The sequence below is a fragment of the Harpia harpyja genome, chromosome 10, assembly GCF_026419915.1.
Source record: "Harpia harpyja isolate bHarHar1 chromosome 10, bHarHar1 primary haplotype, whole genome shotgun sequence".
Lineage (NCBI taxonomy): Eukaryota > Metazoa > Chordata > Aves > Accipitriformes > Accipitridae > Harpia > Harpia harpyja.
The window spans coordinates 9,366,337-9,388,722 of NC_068949.1; the positions used below are offsets into that span (position 1 = coordinate 9,366,337).

General features: G+C 48.0%; 1 protein-coding gene across 5 annotated transcripts; it reads right to left on the bottom strand.

Annotated features, from left to right (window-relative positions):
* Positions 1-220: 220 nt before the first annotated feature.
* ERLIN1 (ER lipid raft associated 1) lies at positions 221-22,161 on the bottom strand. 5 transcript variants are annotated; one of them, XM_052798872.1, is made up of 12 exons: positions 21,736-22,145; positions 20,582-20,671; positions 20,365-20,446; positions 19,788-19,834; positions 13,909-13,970; positions 12,864-12,989; positions 11,614-11,687; positions 6,360-6,418; positions 5,208-5,299; positions 4,560-4,649; positions 4,162-4,241; positions 221-3,986 (listed from the first exon to the last, which is right to left on the bottom strand). In XM_052798872.1, the coding sequence occupies exons 3-12, from the start codon at positions 20,398-20,400 to the stop codon at positions 3,768-3,770; spliced, it is 885 nt and encodes a 294-aa protein (XP_052654832.1). In that variant the 5' UTR covers positions 20,401-20,446; positions 20,582-20,671; positions 21,736-22,145; the 3' UTR covers positions 221-3,767. The 5 variants fall into 5 exon arrangements, 2 of the variants coding, with proteins under 2 accessions (XP_052654832.1, XP_052654831.1); XM_052798871.1 differs by lacking the exon at positions 20,582-20,671 and having other exon boundaries at positions 21,736-22,149; XR_008236887.1 differs by lacking the exons at positions 221-3,986; positions 4,162-4,241; positions 4,560-4,649; positions 20,582-20,671 and adding an exon at positions 9,783-9,978 and having other exon boundaries at positions 5,276-5,299; positions 21,736-22,161.
* Between the last annotated feature and the right edge of the window lie 225 nt (positions 22,162-22,386).

Genomic DNA, 22,386 nt, shown 5'->3' on the forward strand with positions numbered 1-22,386 from the left:
CAGAAACAGAGCAGAACACTATGTGCTGCCCCTGCTGCTCAGCACCATCATGTGGTTTTCTTTGAGCCCAGGCTGCTTACGGGGCTCCTAGGGTGGCAGTCACTGCAGCTGGGGACACGCAACTAGACGCAGTGTTACTGCAGGGTGAGAGGCATAGATGCCCCCCCTCCACCTGCCTACAGTGACACCAGCCCTAGGATGCATAAAGCCACCAAGGAAATGGTAACAAAATAATTTTATTCTGCTTTATCAAAAGAACTTAACACTGTGCATGTAAACTCAAACATACGTATTCTGTTTTCTTGAAGAAGGTGCGGATCCAGTGGCAGACCCCTTTAGTCACAGGACCACACCAGCCTTTTGAATGGAGAAAAAAACCCCACTTCAATCCCACATTCCTGGTTGCACCCATGTTCCTGCTCTACAGCTCCCAGCTCAGAGAGAAGCAAAGCCCAGACTAGGGTGTTAAAGCCATGGTGATTCCCTCCTCTTGCACACCTACTCAGGCTTCTGAAGTGGTGGCTGGGGAAGCAGAGAGGGATGGAGGAGGCTTTTGCAGAAGGCACTGAGAATCATGCACATGTTGCTGCAGGACTTCAAACTGCAGGAGCATCCCCCAGTGTCCCTCAGACCACACAGGTAGGAGGTGGCTGATGCATACCCAACCAGAGGAGGATGACATTTAGCCAGAGTGACAGCCACTAACGGCAAATCCATGCATCCACCTGGCCGCCCAGCAAGGCTCAGATCCAAAGGGAAGAATTCCAGCCTGGATGGCTTTCCTGCTCCCTGCACTGGGATCTCACTCTGATCACTGCACGCAAGGTGTGAGCTGCCTGGTTATTGCTTCTAGTGGTTCCCCTCATGCCCTTCCTTCTTGTCATCTGCAGGCTGGCAGAATCTACCCTGTCCACCCAGCCTGATGCCCAGGGTTTTATGCAAGCACTGGGTAGTGCCCAACCCCAGTGCGTACAACATGGAGACAAGTCGACATCACCTCCAGCAGTGCTTCTGTTCTAAAAAGCCTGCCTTTGTCTCAAAATTCAACCAAACTGGCTGCTGCTGGAGCGAGGATAGGCCGTGTTTCTGCTGCAAAGCTCCTGCTGCAAGCCAGCAACACCAAGGAGGTGGAGGGTTAAAGAGATGCAACTCCCCCCTCCCACAGGAAAAAGTGGACCTAGCAAGTCAAAAGTACTTCCAGCAGACATTTTGAACACCACAGCTACAAAATATGCTGCCATGCCCTCTCTGCCCTGGTACCCTTCCCCTGGGGAGGGCACTGCAGGGTCTGGTGGGGCCAATGCTGTGGCTGCCCGCTGCTCTCCTGCCATTAGCCATGGGCTCCAGCTGGCTGAGCTGCCTTCCATCATGACATACAGACACCCTTCCTGCTCCTCTGCCCATCAGCATCCTTCAAAGGCTGCTCTGCACCAGGAGGGTACTGTTTACCCAAGCCTTTGGCAGGTGAAGACATGAGCCCCCAATGCAAAACCTCAGCTCAGCACTCCCCAGGCTGGGTGGGACCTGCAAGGCACATGGCTGTGCCAGAATCCCTGTGCACCAGGTGTGTACAGCAAAAACTGGAGAAACCTCTCCTCCTGGTGACAGCAGTACCCTTCCTCCCACCCGCAGAGCACAAGGAAGCATGCTCATGCATAACCTCCCTGGAAGCTGAGATTGGTGCTCAGCTCCTTCAGCTGGCCTCTCACTGGGGCAGGGTCCTGGTCCCTGGCTCCTGCTGTGGCTGGGTTTGAAGAAGAGCTGGTATCTTGGAGCAGAGCATCAACTGGGTCTTACGAGTTTGCAGACAGAGAGAGGAAAGACCAACCATCTGAAACTGCTGTGAAGTCCCACAGTCATGTATTACTCAAGCTGGCCAGCAGTGGCAGCAGAAGAGGCAGGGTCAATGCATCCCTGCTCCGCCCCAGAGATGGAGAGGCAGCCAGAGCAAGAGATGAGACAGCGTAAGGCACCATATGTTACCAGACTTCCTTGAGGAGAGACACTGCCATCTTCCGAGTCAAGCCACACAGGATAGGAAAACAGCACTGGAAAGCCTGAAGCCCACACAACTCATTTGGGGCAATCATTAGCAGAGGTGAAGTTCAGGCCATTCATTTTGGGTTGAATGTTTCACCAAGGCAAAAGCCAAGCATGTTCCTCCCCTTGCCACAAGGCTGCAGATGGTGCCAGGGACAGAAGATAACGCCAGCACCAACCAGCCCATCACCACCAACGGGCCCATCTGGTGAACTGTGCCAGGGCTGAGGCCCCGCATATGGCTGCACCTGAGGGGACAGGAAAGCAGGATGAATGTATAGCTATCCCAGGCTGGCAGAGGAGAGGCAGTCTCTGAACATATGGTAGGTTCAGATGCAGGCAATGCATCCAGCTCAAGCTCTTGCCAGTTGCCTCCCCAGTCACTGTCTTCTGGTATCGCCGCAGAACATGACAAACAGGTCCTAGAAACAAGCACGTGCTCGCAGGCAAAGGGGAGAGGGGAAAAGAGGAAAGCAGATCGTACCAGCCCATTTCCCCCCTGGAGCACATCTCTTTGTCTTGCTCTGCAGTAGCACACAGGGAGCAGGGGTTGGATGTATTACAACACACACCAGGAGAAAAGATCCTCCTGCCAGTACTGCTCCTGAGTTAAAAGCCCTGTGATGCAGCAAAGCCTGGCCAGTGATAAGAGGACCAGCGTGAGACTCCCCACCATGCCTGTTCAAGGACACATGAGGCAGGTCCCACTTCTTCCTGGAGTGGTGGATTTCACATTGGGGAGCAGTGATGCCTCACTTCCTTTGCAGGTGAGGTGTCAAACATCTGATCTGCTGCAGAGCGGGGTCTTTCACTCTTCTCTTCCCCTTCACTTTGCCAGCAAGGCAGAGCAGTGGAAATTCAGCCCCCTTTCCCTGGTGAAAAGACCTACAGGGACACTGGGGTCTGAGCAAACATTTCCCAGCTCTGTTACCAGCTGCTTGGAGGTGCTCCATGCACTCTGAAATCTGGTTTAGGGTGCAAGGTGAGACCCAGCCACCCAGCTGAAACATACTACAATCAGTCTTGGGCTGCCAGCATGAGACTCTTGCTTGTAAAGGAGGAGTTACAGAAGCCTGTTAGAAATTGCTTGCTCCAAGTTGTTATTGAAGTGCCACTGCCTACAGGAAAGAAGATTATGGCTATGCAGATCCTATTCGAATAACCTATTCCACACCAAACCACTTGTCCTGTCACCAGGCCTTGTCCTGAGCAGGAACATGCAGCCTGTGCTGGCCAAGGAGAGCCCACTCCACTGAAGTCCTTGAGAAGAGTTAGATCGCACGAGTAGAAACCTGCCTTGGAGTCCACAAAGCGAAGCTTCATCAGCAGGACAAAGGAAACCTCTTCACTCGGCCTCAGCGAGGAGCACTGGGGAACAGCCAGCGTGCGGTAACATAGCACTCAAAGCCACATCTCCTACCTCCAGAGCAACGCTTGCTAAATAATTGCACCTACTGCGCGAAGGCTTTCCTGGTGTCTGTCTTTTAATATTCCAGTATAGGTATGTTAATACAGGATTATCCCTCATTTGGAAGCACCAATTTAACAGGGGAAGAAACGGAAGAGGCAGAGCACTTGCAATGTGTTGCTAGAAGAAAATCAACCCAACTGCCAGCTATACACAAGATGTCCATGCATGCGCTGCATCTGCCCCACCAGCACAGGGCAACATCCCCATTCACAGCTGGGCTAGCTGTTGAGCTATACCAGGTATCTTTCTACCTCTGTCAGCCAGTGCTTTCCTTTGCTCTGAGGTGGCTTTCTCCAGAGGTCTCCGGGGCCTCCTGTGAAGGAAGGCTGGTTTCTTGTGCAGTCCTCAGATTAGCTTGCTGGAAGGCACAGGAATCCAGAAACACGTTAGGGATGCGGTCACCAAAATACAGCTTGCTGTTCGCAGCTATTGCTTGATATTTCATTAGTTCCAGATACTCAGGGGTAAGTTTCAGCTACAAAAAGAGAAACCAGAGACTGTAAGAGACAACCTTCTGGGCCCCCACATCATTAGACTTCATCTTAGGCAGCTGCTTCCTGGGATGTGGGCTGTTAAATCAAGTGTTTTTCCAGTGCTGCCCACCTGAACCTAATCTCCTGCGCAGAGAAAAAGAGTAAGGAAGTCCTCACCTTGTTGGAATCAGCCAGCTTCCGAGCAGTGTAGTACTCCGCATCAGCTTTTGCTCTCTCTCTTGCTAGGAATGCAGCATCTAACACAGCAACAGAGGACAGACAGGAGAAGCAGCATTAGCAAGTGAATAGCCCCATCATATCAAACACCTGAGCCTTTGTTGCATGGGGATGAGCTGACCCAGGTGTGCCCATGACACAGCTTAGCTGGCCACATACCTGCACTGCTGGCTTCTTGGAGAGGTACCTGCAAAGGGGAGGAATGACCCCAGTGCATAACCTTGTGCTACTGTACCCTTTATTATTTTTGCAGGATGACAATGCCTATGAGCCCAGTTCTGAGGTTCCTCTACCTGTCACCACCTTTAGCTGGAAGATGAGCCCAGCAGCACAGTTACCTTCAATCTCAGAAATTCGCTTCTCTGTTTCCTTCTCCATAATCTTCTGTTGATAATGAATCCTCGCCACCTGAGCAGCCTTCTCTGCCTCTGCAATCACAATAGGCTCAGCTCAGACATTCACTTCTCAGGGCTTGAGCATCAGCATCCTGATCCCAGCACCTGGTCACAGAATCTGCCACATATGCAGTTTGCTCTCTGCTGCCTCCCTTTCTGCTCAGATCCTACAGTGCCAGTTTGTATTCCAAGGAATACAGTTACAGAAAAAAACCACAGTCCTGATGTTTCTAGAGTTGCACTGGTTGACATCTCTTTTACAAGTGTGAGTCCCCCTGGCACAGGGACACATAGCTTGAAGCCCAAGCAGTTTTTCTGGCAGAGCTGTTACCTCTTGGCCTGCTGTAGCAGAAGCCCCCACTGTAGGACAGACGTGTTCACTGCTCTGCTGCTATGGGGAGGGAGGTGGGATGTAGATACAGCAATGCAAACACTCATATTTTCTAAATGACTGTTGGTGCAGCCTGGCCATGCCTCCTTGAGGGAGCTGTCAGCCATGCAAGACAATGTCCTACCTTGGCTTACAGGGGGATGTAGGAATGCAAATTCAGTCTGGACCCCATCCACTAGTACTCCCAACTGGTGACATACCAATAAGCGCTTTCTTCCGGTCTGTCTCTGCCTCCTTCTCTACTACCTTCTGCTTCTGGGCTGCTATCAGCAGCTTGGTCTTCTCAGCCTCCCTGCAGGGTGAGAAATGATATCACAGGGAAACAGTGCTGGGGAGCAGCTCTGCAAACCAGGGCATGAAAGGCCAGGGGGACAAGAAGCCAACCAGTTGCCAGCATCATGTCCTCACAGCCATGAGAACTAGTTCTGTCTTCAGCTGTATGAGCAGAAGTGTAGCCAGCAGGTCAAAGGAAGGGATTATTCCCCCTCTCTATCTGGCACTGGTGAGGCCACATCTGGATGCTATATACAGTTTGAGGCCCTCAGGAGGAGTGAGTCCAGTGCAAGGCTACTGCAGATGTGGGGTGGAGGCCAGGGCATATGAGGAGAGGCTGCGGGAGCTGCACTTGCTCAGACAGAGACGAGGAGGTGAAGGGGGATCCAACGTCTCCCCCTGCCCAATGGCGTCCTGGAGATGCCGGGGCCAGACTCTGCTTGGAGGAGCACAGCGAGGGCCCCAGAGGCACCGGCACAGCTGCAGCACGGGAAACCCCGTCTGGCCCCAAGGAAACAGCCCGTCCCTATGCGAGCTGGGTGTCCCAGGGACAGGGCCCTGAGCAGTGAGGGATCCCCATCCCCGGGGATGCCCCGACTCACCCAGACTCGGTCCCCGGTGACCCGCTGCAGCTGTGGCGCTGGCCCTGCTTTGGGAAAGGACTTGGACAGGAGATCTCCATGGGTACATATCAGACTAAAATCCGTGCAATTCTTTGAGTTTGCTGGAGGGGAGCTTATGGGTGAGACATCAAGACCCCTGAGCCCTGAATTCAGTTTACGAGTCTTCTACAGGTTCTCTATAGCACGTCAGTGTTGCTTTTACATAAAGAAGTAGGAACATAGCCTTGATACAGACTCTGTACATGCTAACAACCATCTTTGTGAAGGACTGAAAGGCTTCAAGGTGAAAGAGCTATGGAAATGGAGAAACAGAATGCACAAGTGCACCTAGCCAAGCACACACTGACTAGAGCCCACCTCTCACCTTCTGAGCACCAGGTAAGAGCTTTCTAATAGCATTATGCCTGTGCTGGCCCCTCAAAACCAATTAATACAATTTTATGTACAGCTACTCACATTAGCTCAAAATTTCTTCGGATAGCTTCTGGGATCTTGGGTTTTGTAACACGCACAGCCTATGAAAAAAATAAATGAGTGCATTTTAAATTAAACATTTTGATGTGAGCTGCATAACTAAGAGATGTCTTTGCAAAACTAGCTGTAGCGCTCAGGACGTTTCCACATTGATCCCAGACCACACAAAATGGTTCCCAATCCTCTTGTACAACACAGCTGAGCACAGCCACTCTCAGAGGTGCCTGACATGTATTTGCTGTCTTTGCACCTTTAATAGCACCTAAATGATCAAGTAAGACCCGTGGAGGAGACTGCTAAAGAGGTCCACCACCTTTGTTAAAAGAAGCTTAGTTCTTGACTCCAAACACTCTTCAAACATCACCAGACAACGCTCCCCAAAGTACTGCTCAAGAAAGGGGCTCACAACCCAATGAAATTAAATCGCAGGAGCAAGACTTGCAAAAGAGGCAGGGCTACAAGCTCAGGAATGGATTTCCAAGAGAAAAGCTTGCAAAACCGACCATGCAATGAGAGACATAGCGGTGAAGACAGAGGAGAGCAGCAGGGCACGGGTGGCAGCTGTTGTTTGCAACTGTGGATCATCAGGAGTGATGTTCATGGTGATGCTGACTCCACAACTCAGGTATGTGCCAGAGACAGATGCTAAACTGCTCTGCAGAGGACTCTCTCTGAAATATGAGGGAAACACCTTCAGAGGCAGGACCAGGAGCTACTGCTGTTCAGTTGGCATGTTGTGTGGCTCATCAGTGAGCTTTGGGAGATGCAGATTCACAGTCCACGGCTGTACAATTGCTTCACAGCCCTCCTGCTCCATCTTCACTGTAGATCCAGTGCTGAACCTGCTGCTTCTCTCTGGGGTAAGTCTGCGAAGAACCAAGGGGCTTCCACAGAGGGGAATGGGATACGGACACGTCCAGGCAAGTCTTTATAGGCAGTGAGAAAAGAGAACCATTTCCATGTGACAGGCACCCTGGTCCCAGCAAACACCATGCCTAGGGAGAAGGAGCCAGCCTGTCATCAAAGCAGGACACTTGGGAATCACAGAACGGTTTGGGTTGGAAGGGATCTGCCAAGGTCATACAGTCCAACCCCCTCCTGCCATGGGCAGGTAGCTCAAAGCCCTGTCCAACCTGACCTCGAACACTTCCAATGATGGGGCATCCACAACTTCTCTGGGCAACCTGTTCCAGTGTCTCACCGCCCTTATCATACAACATTTCTTCCTTATATCCAATCTAAACCTACCCTCTTTCAGTTTAAAACTGTTAACCCTTGTCCTGCCACTACAGGCCTTGGTAAAAAATCTTCCTCTGCCTTTTTTTAAGCCCTCTTCATATATTGAAAGGCCACAATAAAGTCTCCCTGGAGCCTTCTCTTCTCCAGGCCAAACCACCGCAATTCTGCTGCTTCTCTGAACAAGCAAAGAAAGCAGATTTATGGGACATCACACCAGAACATTCTTCAGTGAAAGGATTTTTCTAAGCTCCTACCAGGAGCAAAGCCTCTCCAAGTCCCTAGAAAGGTACCGCATGCAGAAAGCTCACCTCGCCAGCTACTGCAGGGTGTGCAGGGGGATATTCTTTCTACCTCCATAATACCCCCTGCACCAAACCAAAGATCAGTTTCCAGAAGCATGGCTTTTCCAACATGGGCAAAGATTCCTTTGTAATCAGGAAAGCTGCCAGGTCTTTGAAAACCTCCACTAGCTGCTTCTTTTTCAAGCCAATGGCTCAACCTATTTCATGGTGAAATCTACTTAATCTACTAGATGGAAACACTACTGTGCACTGTCAATAATGTTAATAATCAAATGTTAAGGCATTGGGAGATGCTGGGACTAACTGGCTGAGCAACAGCTTTGCAAAAAAGAGCATGAAGGAATCAAAAGACAAGTTGACTATACGACAGTGTCTTTTCCCTGTGGCCATGAAGTCCAGCCACATCCTGAGCTGCACTGGCAAAGGCTCAGCAGCAGGTTGAAGGCAATTTTTATTCCCATGTGGGGAACCCAGTATGAGGGATACCAACAAACAGGAGAGTGCAGCTGAAAGCCACTGAGATGGCAATGTAAATATTGCAGAGAATGGGAATAGGCTGCTGGTATGGTACTTCTCCTCTCCTGTTGATCCTCCTCCTTGAATATGGGTGTGACATTTGCCTATTTCCAGTTATTAGGGACCTCCCCTGACCACTGTCATCTTTCAAAGATAAGAGAGTGGCTTCACAATGGTGTGGGCCAGCAGCTCAGCACCCTGGGATGTATCCCACCTGGTTCCACAGACTTGTGTGTCCACCTGCTCAGTTGTCCTCCACTGTGGGTAATGCTTCACCTCTGCAGACTCTGCTGCTAGGGTAAGGAACAGGGAGGCCCAAGGGCAGACCTTGCCAGAAAGAAGTGAAAGAAGGTGTTGAGTACTTCAGCATTTTCCACATCCTTGGTCACTATGTCCCCTGCTCCACAGCTTCCTTGGCCTTCGTTTTGCTGTGGATGCACCTCAGAGGCCCTCTGTGTTGCCCTACACAGCCATCATTAGGTCCAAGTCCACCTGAGCTTTGGTTTTCTTAACTCTGTCCCTGCGCTCTCAGTTCAACCAGCTTTATTCCTCCCAGCTCATCTATCCCTACTCCATGTTTTGTGAGTTTCCTTTTTGGTTTCCAGCTCAGTCATGAGCTCCTTGCTCATCCACACCAGACTCCTGTCTGTCTCACCTGCTTGACTTTCCATGCTTTGGAATGTCCTTGGCAATAAAGTGAGGCCTGCTGGCCTCCTTTGCTGACCATGACAGTCTCCCACAGGACCCTGCCAGGCACATCTCGCACAAACCGAGTTCTGTTCTCCTTAAGTCCAGGCCCATAATTCCCCTGTTCACCTCACTCCTCCAAGGACCTCGAACTCACCATCTTACAGCTGCTACAGCTCACACTACTACCAGACTTCACCTCTCAACCAGTTCTTCCTTGTTTCTAAACGGTCCAGCAGAGCACCTCTCTCAGTTAGCTTTACTCACCAGTGCCAAAACCTGCGTTCAACACCGTTCAGAAACATCCAGCATGGCTTGCACCCAGCCCTATTGCCCTTCCTGCAGACACTGAGGTGATCAGAGACCGCCATAAGAACTAGGGTCTGTGATCATGAGGCTTCCTCTGGTCTTCTACAGGCAGCTTTACCTACTTCATCTTACTAACTGGGTGGTCTGCAGCAGACAAGGACCATGTGGTTCTCCAAGTTGGTCTGATTCTTACCTATACTGGCTCTTATCTCAGCTGTTCATCACCCATCCCAAAGCAAAGCTCCACATGATTTGGGCCAGTCCTTTGCAGACAGTACAACCCTGCTGCCTCACCTTCTCAGCCCGTCCTCCCTAGAGAGCCTGTACACATCCACAGCAGCAAAGCACTCACATGAGCTATCCCACCAGGCGCCAGGACTGCAAACGTGCATGGATTTCCAGTTTCTCAGGTTTGTTTCCTGGGATGTGTGTGTTTCTGTCCAGGCACTTGAGACAAGCCCCAGGGTGTGCTGCTTTCACAGGGGGAAAGTGCAGGAGCCTCCCCTACAACACTTCTTACTGTCCACTGGCCTCCACTTCTCTTCAGGCTGTGGTGACCATGACAGTTGGGAAAGAAAGTTTTGTATCATGCAACGTGGAGGGCTTGTGAAGGGTTCATATACACTAAATAGTTTTAATAAACCTAGAGGAAATGAACAGCATTTTTTTTTTTCTAACAGCATCTTTTCAATAATTTTATTCTGTGTCACTTCTTTCAAAAATGAATTGTCAGTGATCTCTGAAGTACTCATGCATGCAAACATGCTCTTCAAGAGGAAAGCACTATGCCCAAATACAGAATTATTTCCCTTAGAGCTCACAAAACAATTCAAGTCTAGGTACAGTTAAGTTAATCTGGGTTACATAGCTGCATGTGTAGAGTTTAAAGAAAGCTCAGCTCTTCACCGATGAAGCAGGGTATTTCCTGACAAGAGACACAGCAACACAGCAGAGTTTTATGCTAAGGCACATTTTCACTGGAGACAAGAGTGCAGCTCTGTTTTGAAAGGGAACAACAGGAACACAAGGGCAGGATCACACCATCTCTTAAGTACTACAGATGAACCACTTTCCTCACTAGTTATGGGACCTCTTCAAACTGGTGGTCTGGTGAGGTCAGGTGGGGCTGATGCAGGCAGGATATCCTTCAACTTCTGACCAACAGTGAAGACTGAGCATGGCAAATTGAGATGGGATAGCATACACTGAAGATCAGATTTAGCTCTGTCGTTAAAACCTCCCAGCAAAGAGCCATGAGCTTTGCTTACGCCCTTCCATAGCCTGAGATCAAAAAGGGTCTTTATGTTATGATGATAATTTTGACTAATGATGAATTTTTGTAGAAAATCACTCTGCAATGTACAAGGCAAGTTAACTTGGATATTTGGAAGAGTGGTGCCATCTCAATTTCTTTGTGGTAAGACACTGCCTGTGGTTCACCCTCATCAACACAGAGCTAGCTTATGCACAAATGAGCAAAAGCAGACAGTATTTATGGTAGCATTACATGTGCTGTCAACGTGAGGCTTTCCCTCCCTGCACACAGCCAGCCAGCCTAGCCAAATGCAGCAACAGGAACGGCAAAACAGATTTGGTCTCATTCATCCCTTCAGTGGAAATCTCCAGAGATTTCCATCTTAGCCCTTACGAGCCTAAGGTATAATTTTCCCAGTTCGTTGCCCTGAACTTCAACATGCCAAAAAGCCAGTATATCCCATAGCCTGGCTAAGATTAAACATGATTTTCTGAAATGAAGCATAAGCAGAAAATCACTTGGGATATAACATCTTTCCCTATCTCTGGCACAAGCGCAGAAAAGATGAAGATCTCTTTTCTTTCTCAGTTACCTGTAGGAACTGCGCTAGCACACTCGAGCACCCAGCTCTGCAGAGGTGCCAAAGGTAGTTTAAATAAAAACAATTTCTTGCGCTTTAAAAATTAAATCCAATACCTGCAGGTCTGTGGCCTAAAAGGTCCTTTTCTCTACCCTGCAGGTCTTCCCCTAACATAAAACCAGTACTTAGAAGTGGTCACTGTCATTTGGACAGCTGACAAACCTCAACTCAAGGCTCAACTATTTCACATTATGTGGAACACAGAAGCAAGAAACTTAATCAATCTAGTGAAAGGTGAGCATATTCGAAGTGGAAAAAAGAATAATCTTTGTCAGGGAATGAACCTACCTGGATAGTGAGACCTGGTGCCATGACATTGAGATCTTTCTGCAGGGCCAACTTCAGATTCTCATCTATCTGATCTGTGTTTGGAAGACAAGAAAGAGACCACTTAGCTTACCATCTTTTCTCCTACAGCTTGTGTGGCAGAGAGTCAGCTGGCCTTGAAGAGCAGGTATGTCTATGGTGTAAGATAAAGATGCTTTTTGAGATCATTCAGTACATTGTTTCCCTTCATATATCCCCTGGAAATTGTTCACGAATGGAGAGTCACACGCTAGTGTCTCTAGAAAGGTTCAGCTGTTGATGAATTCATGGTATGTGAGCTAAGGGCTTTCAGCATCTCAGCAAGAAAAAGCACCTAGAGCCTGTGGCAGAAGTCCATCCCTTCCTAGCTGGAGCCACACCAACCCTGCTGCCAGTGGCAAGCTCTGCCTTAAGTCTCTAGCAACCTGCAGGATCTAGTACCTGCTACTGAAAAAAATGCATTGTGTCACTTCCAAGCTCCAGGAAGATCCTTCCACAGAAATGGCCAGTTATGAAGGGATTAAGCTGCATGTACTACCAGGAAACTTCTCTCTGACTACAGATATTTGGCAAGTTTGACTACAGCATTCAAAGATTTACAGTCTCTTAATATTAAAACTCTGACAACCTTTTATCTTCCATAAACCCATTTTCCCCTGCTCTGCCACTCAAGAAGGAACATGATACTGTTATGTCTTAGGGGGCACAGGCAGCTACCAAGAAGCAGACCATTAGATTTGCTCATTCCTGAACCACTGCTACCCCCTCGTGAAAAACTAGAGCATTGCAATGAACTGAGAGCATGTCCCTTCCGGCTCTCACTTGCTAAATACAGCCAGAAAGAAGCTTTTAAAGTAAAAAAAGTAAATTCAGCAACAGAACGGGGGCCTAAAAGTAGTAGACAAGACAAAACCATCATCAGATTGAAGGCAATGGGCATAACTGCACGCACAACAGCAAAGTGGCTACTTTGTGTGTCCAGAATTCAGTCCTAAGTGGAAAAGGACTGAAATCAAATTCCCACGTGCAGATGTGGAAAGACAAGGAAGTGTGAATCATTCAAGAGTCAAGTCACATGGGAAATGGAATATGGATATCTCAGGAGCTGGACTCTAGACTGCAGCTCCAGCACAGTGGCTGTTTGCTCACAGGGGCTTGCTGTAACACATTCCACAGCAGAACAGGGAGATTACACAGCCCTTGGTGGGTACATCCAGCCGCCATCCACTTACCGAACAGCTCAATGTATACTTCCTGCAGGGTATGGGCACTGCAGAACTGATTCAGCTCATGATGAATTTTATTGAAGATCAAAGTCTTATCGTAGTCTGCAGTGTAGTTTCTCACAATATCGTACACTGAGGAAGTAAGAAAATTATCACAGGTCACCACTGACATATACTGCTTTCTGCAATGCCACAACCACAAAACAAAAGCTCAGAGTATTAGGAAAGTAGTGCAGCGCCAGGACAGGTGAGTGGGGGACCTCCATCCTTGGGATTTTTCAGGACTTGGCTGGACAAAATCACAGCTGCCCTGCCCAGCTGCTAGTGAGAAGCCTGCTGTGAGTGGGAGGGAGGTCAGAGGAGATACCTACAGAGGTCCCCTCCACCAGCACTGCTGGGATTGTACGACTTCAAAGAGCAGAGTAATTACAGCAAGATATACTGCACAGTCCTGTTTTATGATCTGCATAAACAAATGAAACAGTAAAGCCTGTCCAGGACCTGCATGCATAGGAACAGATACTACTATAGAGAGAAAACAAGTATCATTCCCACAAATATAACATAAATTCACCCTTCAATGCCTCAGTAACACTACCATTTTGCATTAAGCTATGCTGCTGAAAAAAACCCAAGCTGTCTGGGTCTTTGGTTCAGCAGCTGGTGAAACAAGAAGGTAAGAGGCTCCTACAAGGGCTTTGCCTTTGTAATTTTCCCAGCAGCTGAGCTGGAAAGCACCTGGGGGCCTTGTCCCATGTATTTAGTTTCACAGGTGGTCTCCCTGTCAGCAGCAAGAAATAGGATTGCTTGAGAACCCTTCGCATTTCTAAACATACAGGGGAGAAGAAATCCTAGAATTTCTCTTCAACTTTGAAAATCTGTGGCTTTTCGAAAAGCTTTCAGACACATGCATGAAACTAAGTGCTACAGTACTGGGAACCATAAGGATAACAAGACACAGAAAATGGAAGCCTTGCAAACCAAGATAGAGCTGCTACAGGATGAGTGAAGACAGTCACAGCGCTGCTTGTTGAAACAGGACGGGAAATACCTGCATATGGTGCCAATTTATTCACAACTTCTATTCGGTCAATGTAGATCATAACACCACCACTGTAAGTGAAAAAGAGAATTCATGAATTATTACTGCAACTGTTAACAGTGGTCCACATTTAAAGCAAAGTTGTCTTCATCCCTCTTTTACTAAATTCTACTAAACTTACCCAGAACAATTCTGACTTGTTGAGCTTTTTGCAATTAGATGGCAGCAAACCCCAGCTATGTACAGACTGGTCCCTCTCTCTGCATAAATCAAAAGCATGCTCCAGCAAGTCTGCAAAGCACTTTCATTTCATTTCGTTATCTCCTACTTAGTCAGCAAAAGGAAAACATTTTTGAACAGGAATGTAGCTGCAACTGTCAGAAAGAAGGAGTCCAGCACGATGAAGGTAAGGCAACAAAGACAGCAGATGACACCTGCAAGCAGCAGAGCAGAGACAAACTGCAGATGCACCGCAGGTCTGCTAGACAGCACATACATTTGAAATAGAAAAACCCTTAGTTTAAGTTCATGTATTTACTAACTCCAGCAGGAACTTGACAAGGCCCCTGTTAGAAAGGAAGAAACAAAGCATGTAACAGACTTTAATTCATGATCCCTGCTTCAATGTCACATTGCAAACAGCTCCCTAGTTAAACACCACAACCGTGCACATGCGCCCAGGCATGTGCACTGTCAAGAAGCTCCAGACACCTCATTGGAAGAAGCCTGCTGGCAGTCCTCTCCCCAGGGGATCATGTGCTGCTGGACCGGCAGAGAAAACAGAGAATCAGAGGTAGGGCTTGATCCCAGCCTCTGCTCTTACTGATGTGGCTTTCAGCAGGTCATGCCCACCCCTGGATACCTGTGACACTGGAGAAAAGCAAAAACTCTACAGTGAAGAAAAAAACCCTTAATTTTCAACAGCTCATAAGTCTCTTGAGAGCATATTTTAAAAGCACTTTTCTCTTGCAATTTTGTCTTCAGGGCAAAGGCAAATCACAAACGAGAAGCTTTAGCAGAAACTGTTTAAAGACAGCTGATCCCCAGAAGTGGACCTCCCACATTTCCAAACTTAAGTCTCTGTGGTATTTTAACTCAAACGTATCCCCCATGACAAACCTGGTTTCTTATTTTGCAGATCTTAATCTCTGGCAGTTGAAAGCTACATCTGCAGAAAAATCACCTGAACTTGCCTGTGTCTGTCGTCTTTTAGAAAAGGTCTCCCAGGCACAGCCTGTGTTCACTCTGCAAACCGGCCTGCTTCATGGCAACCTACGAGCTAAAAACATTGGTGATGGACTGAACTTGTCTGCTGGAAGGGATAAGCCAGCACAAAAGATATCTGTGGCTAAAGAGAGACTTATTTCCCAGTGAGATACTACTATTAAGAGTATTAATCTCTTTTTCACTCAAGATTTCTCTTTAGGCCATGGGCATTCTTGCTGGCTCTCTCTTAAGAGCCATTACTATTTTTAAATAAGACAGGCTTATGGATCCTTTATAGGTAGGTCAGGCTGCACAAGCAGTTATAACGGTATGGTATATGTGTTTTTCTCCACCATGTCCCATCACATTGAATAAAATGACTATTTATTGTTGCAAGTGACATCCAACAGCATTCCTCAGGATCTTTCAAACCTGCTCTCATCCTCCTGATTTGTTCCAGTCACCTTATGACATCTCCACCAGGACAGGGAAACCAGCTACCATCTTGGGGCATCTTCCAGATATCCTGGTGAGGAACCAAAGCAGAGCGTGTGGGCTTCTTCCACCAGAATCTCCTCCACTGCACATCTTTATGTTGGGGTCCTTTTGGCATTTCAATTTTACAGGGATGTTTTAAGGAAAAAAGAGAGCACCTGAGAGAATCTTGTCTCCTACACAGGACTCATCCACAGCCCCTCATCACCCCCCACACAAGAAAGTCTGGCACCTCAGACCAGAGAGGACTGCCTGCTGCCCATCCGATTCAACCAACACTACCTACAGCAACCCTGCCAAGGACCTTAACCAGGGTGGGTCAACAGGGTGGGGTATATGTGAATTATATCAGTCCTGTTGGCCAGGCTTTGAGGAAACCGGTGCCACTCAGAGCCCAAATACAATGGCCATCTATTTCCCCACTGAGGGCTTAAGCTTAAACCAAGCCTACAAAGCACACGCTGTGTTTTCCATCCATCTATCCAGCTGCTGGAGCCATCATCATTTCACATTGTGCAGTGGGGACAGCCCTCTGGACCTGCTGCTGTAAACCCAGGAGCCAAACTGAACTGTAACACTCTGATCTTAAAGTGAGCATCTCAGACAAGACCTCCTCACAAACAGCCTGATCCAGAAGACGTTAGTAAGCTCCTGGAGTGCAGGAGACGCTGTCCTGGGCAGAGCATCATGCACTAATTTGGGGTGATTCACACACCTTGTTGACTTGGAACTGTACAAATCCTCTCATCATCCACAGCTGTTTTACTTGCTGTTTGGCACCTGTGGCTTAAACGCTGGCTCAGACAGCACTCTTTCCACTTCAACAAGCCACTACCATTCTCAAAACGTCCTTGTTTGCCAAAGCCTGCTTCTTGGCAGATGCAAAGTAGGGTGACTCCCACGGGGAGATTCCCAGCGCTTGCAACGCTCCACTGCAGTTTCCACAGCCTTTCTAACACTGGCATTTGCAGCCTCCGTAAGGGCTACTCGCACCCGCAAGGTCCTCACCGCAGAGCTGCTCATGAGGCTGGTCAGGCAGAGCAGCACTGAGTTGAGCAGGCTCTTTGGTCAGAGAGAGGAGGAACAAGAAGAAACACAGAGGAAGTTTGAAAAGATGATCAACAACTAGACTACGTGCACCTCAAAGAAGCTTAAGCAGCGATAGTGCCTAACAAGGTGAAAGTGTACAGGGGACTGGCATATACTAGCAGGCGTTTCAGCAGACCTTAGAAAGCCTCATGTATTTCAGGATTTTAGCCTATGCCAGGCCAGGAGAAGACAAGGGAAAAACTGAAGGACGTTGCCATAAAACAGGGGCTGTAAAAAGAAGCTGAAGGTTTAATGCTTATTGCTAGAGCTGACCACAAACAAGACCAGACCAGATTAGGCAATCAGAGCACGTAAAAATTGGGCTTAAAGGTCAGATCTGGTCTGTCTAGAGATACAGGCATTAATGCAATACATCCACTTGCAACATTCGTGACACATTTTTCCATGACTGGCTAACAAACAGGGACCTGTTCCAGAACAGTATTCTTCCAGCGCTCCGTTTGTGTTCCTGCCAACTATCTGTAGCACGAACACAAGACAACTCTCACACCTTTGCAAATAAAACATCAAATGCTTGAGCGTCCTGGCTATTTACTGTTTCCTGGCATTGTAAAAACTTGTACAATACTTAGTGTGATTCTTTCCAGTCAAGTTTGTAAGAGAAATGCTACTTACCTAGTTCTCTCATGCAATATTTGCACAACACCATTTTCAACCCATTTATTGTATTCCACAATTAATACATTTGTGAGTACATTCCTTCTTGATTAATTCTTCGAGTCAGTCCTTTGGAATACTTTGCTCTTCTAAAACTAGTTTACTGAACTGATCTTCCATCAGTTTTTGGAGATCAGCAGACCCACTGTGAGGAAACTGCTGAACTTTCCAAGGAACTGTGCACACATTTTCTTGTTGGGGAAAGTCAGGAATGTCAGACACCAGAGGCAGCTTAGAGCAGATACATATTCTACCTGCTGTAATGAAATGGTTTTTATCTCTGAGGTGACAGCTGTTTTATGAAAAACAGTCATCTGGTGCCAAAGTATTTTAAAATCTGTATTTAATGTATTCACTTAATGCTGTCAAGTATAAATGTAACAGGTAAGGCAGAAATTGGCGATGGGACACCCACACAGCCATTCAGAAGCTTCCCAATGGAGATGAGAATACAGGGAACAGGAATATGAATATGGTGGAAGAAAAACACAGCCTTTAAAATCTGATGGTTTAATAAACAATTACAGAAATTGAAACTGTTTAGGATCTATTCTTGTAATGAACTTTGAACCAGGAGAGTGAATTTTCAGATTTGATCCATTTGTTATTATAAGCTAATGTTTTATTATGGAAACATGGATTCAAAGCTTTGGCACGGAGCAGCTGCAGCCTTCGATTCCAAATGCAGCAAATGTCAAGGCTCCTGCAGTAACACCTTAAAAATGGACAGAGCTACTGGGACCTTTGGTCTGAAGTGTATTCAATTATTAACTAAGAACTGCTTCACCAGCTGTTCAGTGTTTTAAAGCATGTTTATTACCTGTAACTTCACAACCACCTGTATTGCGCAACTGAATCCCGCAGTGCTGAAATGTAACAGGAACTTAATGAACTAACTATACAGAATTAAACAGAATATTTAGCTCCTAAATCACAGACACGCAGAAAGGTCAAGGCTGGCAGGGACCTCTGGAGGTCGTATTGTCCAACCTCCCTGCTCAAGCAGGGTCAAAGCAGCACAGTTTAATTTTGACTGTTAGTACATCTAAAGTGGTTAAGCTTCAGTGGAAAGCTTTGCTTGGTCTGTTGAGAAGGCTTGCAGGACAGATGGACACCATCCCTGGCCCAGAGACGTGATGCTGTTTCACAACATCCAGCAGGTGAAGCATTACTCCTATTTATGCTACATATGAGCTAAAAGTTGCCATTAAACATGCTGCTAAAACTCTGCTCCGATGACTTATTTTTAACTGTGCCTTTAACTTTTAACTTACTCCTCCCTCCTGCAATTAGTCTTCACTTGACTTAAAGACTCTTCATCTGACCACAAAGCCCTGGCTGCAGCACTGAACACTAGCATTATTTACAGACACTCCTGAAAGAGGTTTGAGGTCTAAGACTAAAACCAGCTATGGCCTGCAAAAACTCCATGTTAATATTTAAGCTCAAGTGATGTCTGATGAGTTGCTATAGGAATATTCCAAGATCTCATTTCAATAAGGGCTAAACCAGATCAAAATTAACTCTATCTCATTAACGTTGTCACTAACATTCAACTTTTAATTTCAACGTGGTCATTGTGAATCATCATTCAAGTTATAGTGACTTTAAAAAAAACCAAACCAAAACCAAAAACACCCCCCCCCCCCCCGCCCCGCAATATTGTTGAGTATCCTAAAGCTAAAAGACAAGGAGAATCACTTTTGGTTTTATCCTGAAGAAACAGATTTGGTCATCACTTTAACTTGTGAGTGAACCAACACAACAGGATCTGCAACCCAACAACTAGCCTTCTCCTTCTGTTACTGCTGTGCTTGTTAAAACTATACAGATCTTTGCTGACAAAAGAATGAGCTTAATTATGAAGCAGCCAGATGCCGCCCATGCATAGGATTCTTCTTTATTCTTTCTCACTCGTTCTTTACATCAGGTGAAATGTCAATTCAAAAAAATGCCCCAACGATTCCAGAAGACTCATTTTCTTGAGCTGTTTTTGAAATGAGCCATTTCCCATCAGGAGTATTCCCATTCACCATTTACTTTTGTCCCCTGCTGGGGTCAGCGCTTGTATTAGCCACCAGATTCAGTCTAGAAACACCACAAAGCAGAGGGCAGACCAAAGCACAGGCAACGAGCTATCAATGTAATCAAGGGAAGAAACCAAGAAAAATCAAGAGAGTATCACTATAAATGCAAATACCCTCTGAACATCAATACCAGGGAAAGCAAGAGCCCTCCCTTCCATACCTCCTGTGCTATTATTTCCAAGTATAATGTGTGTGTCTATGTTTGGGACTAATTTTAGGGTATGTGTCTTTACTTTTCAGCCTCTGTGTCACAGCACTGTAAACGACTAGCTGCAAACTACATGATAGAGTGCATCTGCTCACCATCAGAAGAAATACAAATGAAAAACATACCTTGTCCCACAAGGCACATTTTTCACTTCATCAGTCTGCAACGTGGTCTGAAATAAAAAGACAACCAGAGCTCACAAAACCACTCCATTCTCCAGGAAGATCATGCTGTGCCCAGACTCTCACAACAAGGAACATGGAGCCAAAACCATGTCCTCTACCTCCTCCCTGACTTTGGCAGGTGTGGGCAGAAGACAGACTTCTTTTCAACTGCCTTTTGGGAGATAGAGAGGCAGCTGTGCTCATGTCCCCCTACTCTCAGCTCCTGCGGCACTAAGGCCTGCAGCTCTCCTGGGAAACAATTAGGGCCACAAACACAGATTGTCCTCCCAGAGCAAGCCATCTCCTGTCCCAAACAACACACACGCACGTTGTGGAGATTACACCAAAAGGACAAGTGCCAGTGCACAGATGGGTCTGGCACCTAAGGCAGAAGGAACCAAGGGCTTCTTAGGGGCTGCTGCTCTGACTACCACACTACCGAGCCCCTCTGCAAACACCAGTCGCCCAAGTCACCCCCATCCAGCAATATCCCTACCAACACCTGCTCCCACTCACCCTCTTCTGAGAGGATACTAACCTGCACGGATTTGAAAGTGGTAATGAACGGGAGCATGATGTGGTAGCCTGGTCCACTCGGACTAGTTAACAATGCACCACCCCTACAGAGAGAGAGAGAGAAAAATGGGGAAAAGGCTCAAGCAACTGGAAAATAGTAAGTGCTGGCTTTGAGAGCAAGCAAGTACATTCAAACTGCCAGGAGTCACAGCTGTGGCAGTGCAAATTACATTACTCACCTGCACCAAATTTGCCACCAATTCCCCTACAAAAGGATTGACTGCATATGATACTTGCCTGCTGCAACTTGACAATCATTTGCTTCAGTCCTGTGAACAGTTAGCTTTTAGAGAAGACAGATATTGCTAAATTCTTCCATCATTGCAACATTGCAAAGAGCTTCAAGAACACAGATTTTCCTCTCTAAATAGTTCACTGGTAACCATGGAAAAATCCAGCAGTTAGATGTGATACTGCCAGCGTGGATTTCCACAAGGCATTCGGCACAGTCCCTTACCCAAAGTGCAAAGAAAACCTGCAGTCTCTTGCAGGGACTGGCAGGTTGTTAAAAGACAGGAGACAGAGGACAGCTCTAAGTGATCGATCCTCGTAGCGCAGTAAGGTCTCCTGCAGCGTCCTGCAAGGGCCTGTGCTGTTCAGAACACTTGTAATTAAAAGGGAAGAGCAGTGCAAAGGAAACTGGCCCATGGTGGTGAGTGCAAAGTATAGAAAAGACACGACAGAAATACAACAGAAATGGCAAAATGTGCACAAAGGTTGGTGCTGAATTTCTCTGTTCCCTTATTCAAATCTGAAGCCAAATCTAGTCAAGAGGTTTCACTTAGTGACTGTGACCGCTCACTGTTGTGGACTGACAATGAGTTGCTCTACAGATGCTATTCAGGGCAGCTATGAGCCCCAGGTGAAACTCAGCCCAGAGCCAGGGAGAAGAGCCATTTCAAAGCAACAACAAAGCGGGTACTCTGGCTGGCCAACAGGCTTGGGACAGACGTGACAGCCCTCGATGTAAGAGGGAGAGATCAACAGACATGAAAAGACTGGACGGACCAAAAGCTTTGGTCCTCTAAGCTTTGAAATCCAAATTGTGACCCAGAAAAAGGGAGGAAGGAGAGTGAGGAAAAGTAGCTGAGGATTCAGAAAGACCAAAACTCATAATGGTTTTGCCCAGAGCCAGGCTATCCAGGCCCATGTCATTTCTGGTGCAAGAGAGCAGAACAATGCAGTCGGCCCACCTCAGGGCAAAACCTGGAGGGAAACAGAGAGAGAGCAATCACCTCCCGAGGTGATCTGGGGCCAGGGATGAATCCCAGCTGAGAGACAGAAACCTAGGGAAGGCTACAGAAGCCTTCAAGGCGCTGGCAGGGAACAGTACCTGTAATAGACAGCCAGGTGCCCCTCCTCAACCTTGTGGATGGAGGAGTACAGCAAGAAGACGAGGAGTCCCGTGGCAGCTGCAACTACGGCTCCAGCCTGGGCCATGGTCATCCTCACATCACCTGCGGGACACGGACCGTTACCACCTGAAGCAGCACGTCGCCTGGACGATGAGGCACCGTTTATCCGCCGCCTGCATGAAGATCTTCGCTCTCTCTCCTCTCTGATGGTGTCTCTGCCCCTTTTCCAACAGCAAAACCTACTCAGCTTTTGGGGCAAAAAGCCAAGGAACATCCTCACAGCTCCCGGCGGACCTCGCTCCGCAGCGGGGTGCCGCCGCCCCCTCTCCTCGAGGCCGCGTTACCCCCTCACGCTAATTACAGCGGGCAGAACGCCGCCGCCGAAAGCGTACGGCGGCTGACGAGATTCCGCCCCCCCGCCGGAGGGACGTGGGCACACCCGCCGCACCGGGGGCCAGCAGCCGCCCTGCGAGGGCCGGTGGCCGGCGGGCTGCTCCCCGGACGGGCCCGCCGGCGCCCAGGGCTCCCCCGGCCCCGCTGGGCCGGCCCGGCACCGAGCCCCCCCCCCCCCCCCCCCCCCGCCCCTACCTGCCGCCGCCTGCCCACGTGCGGCCGAGGCCCCGCTCCCG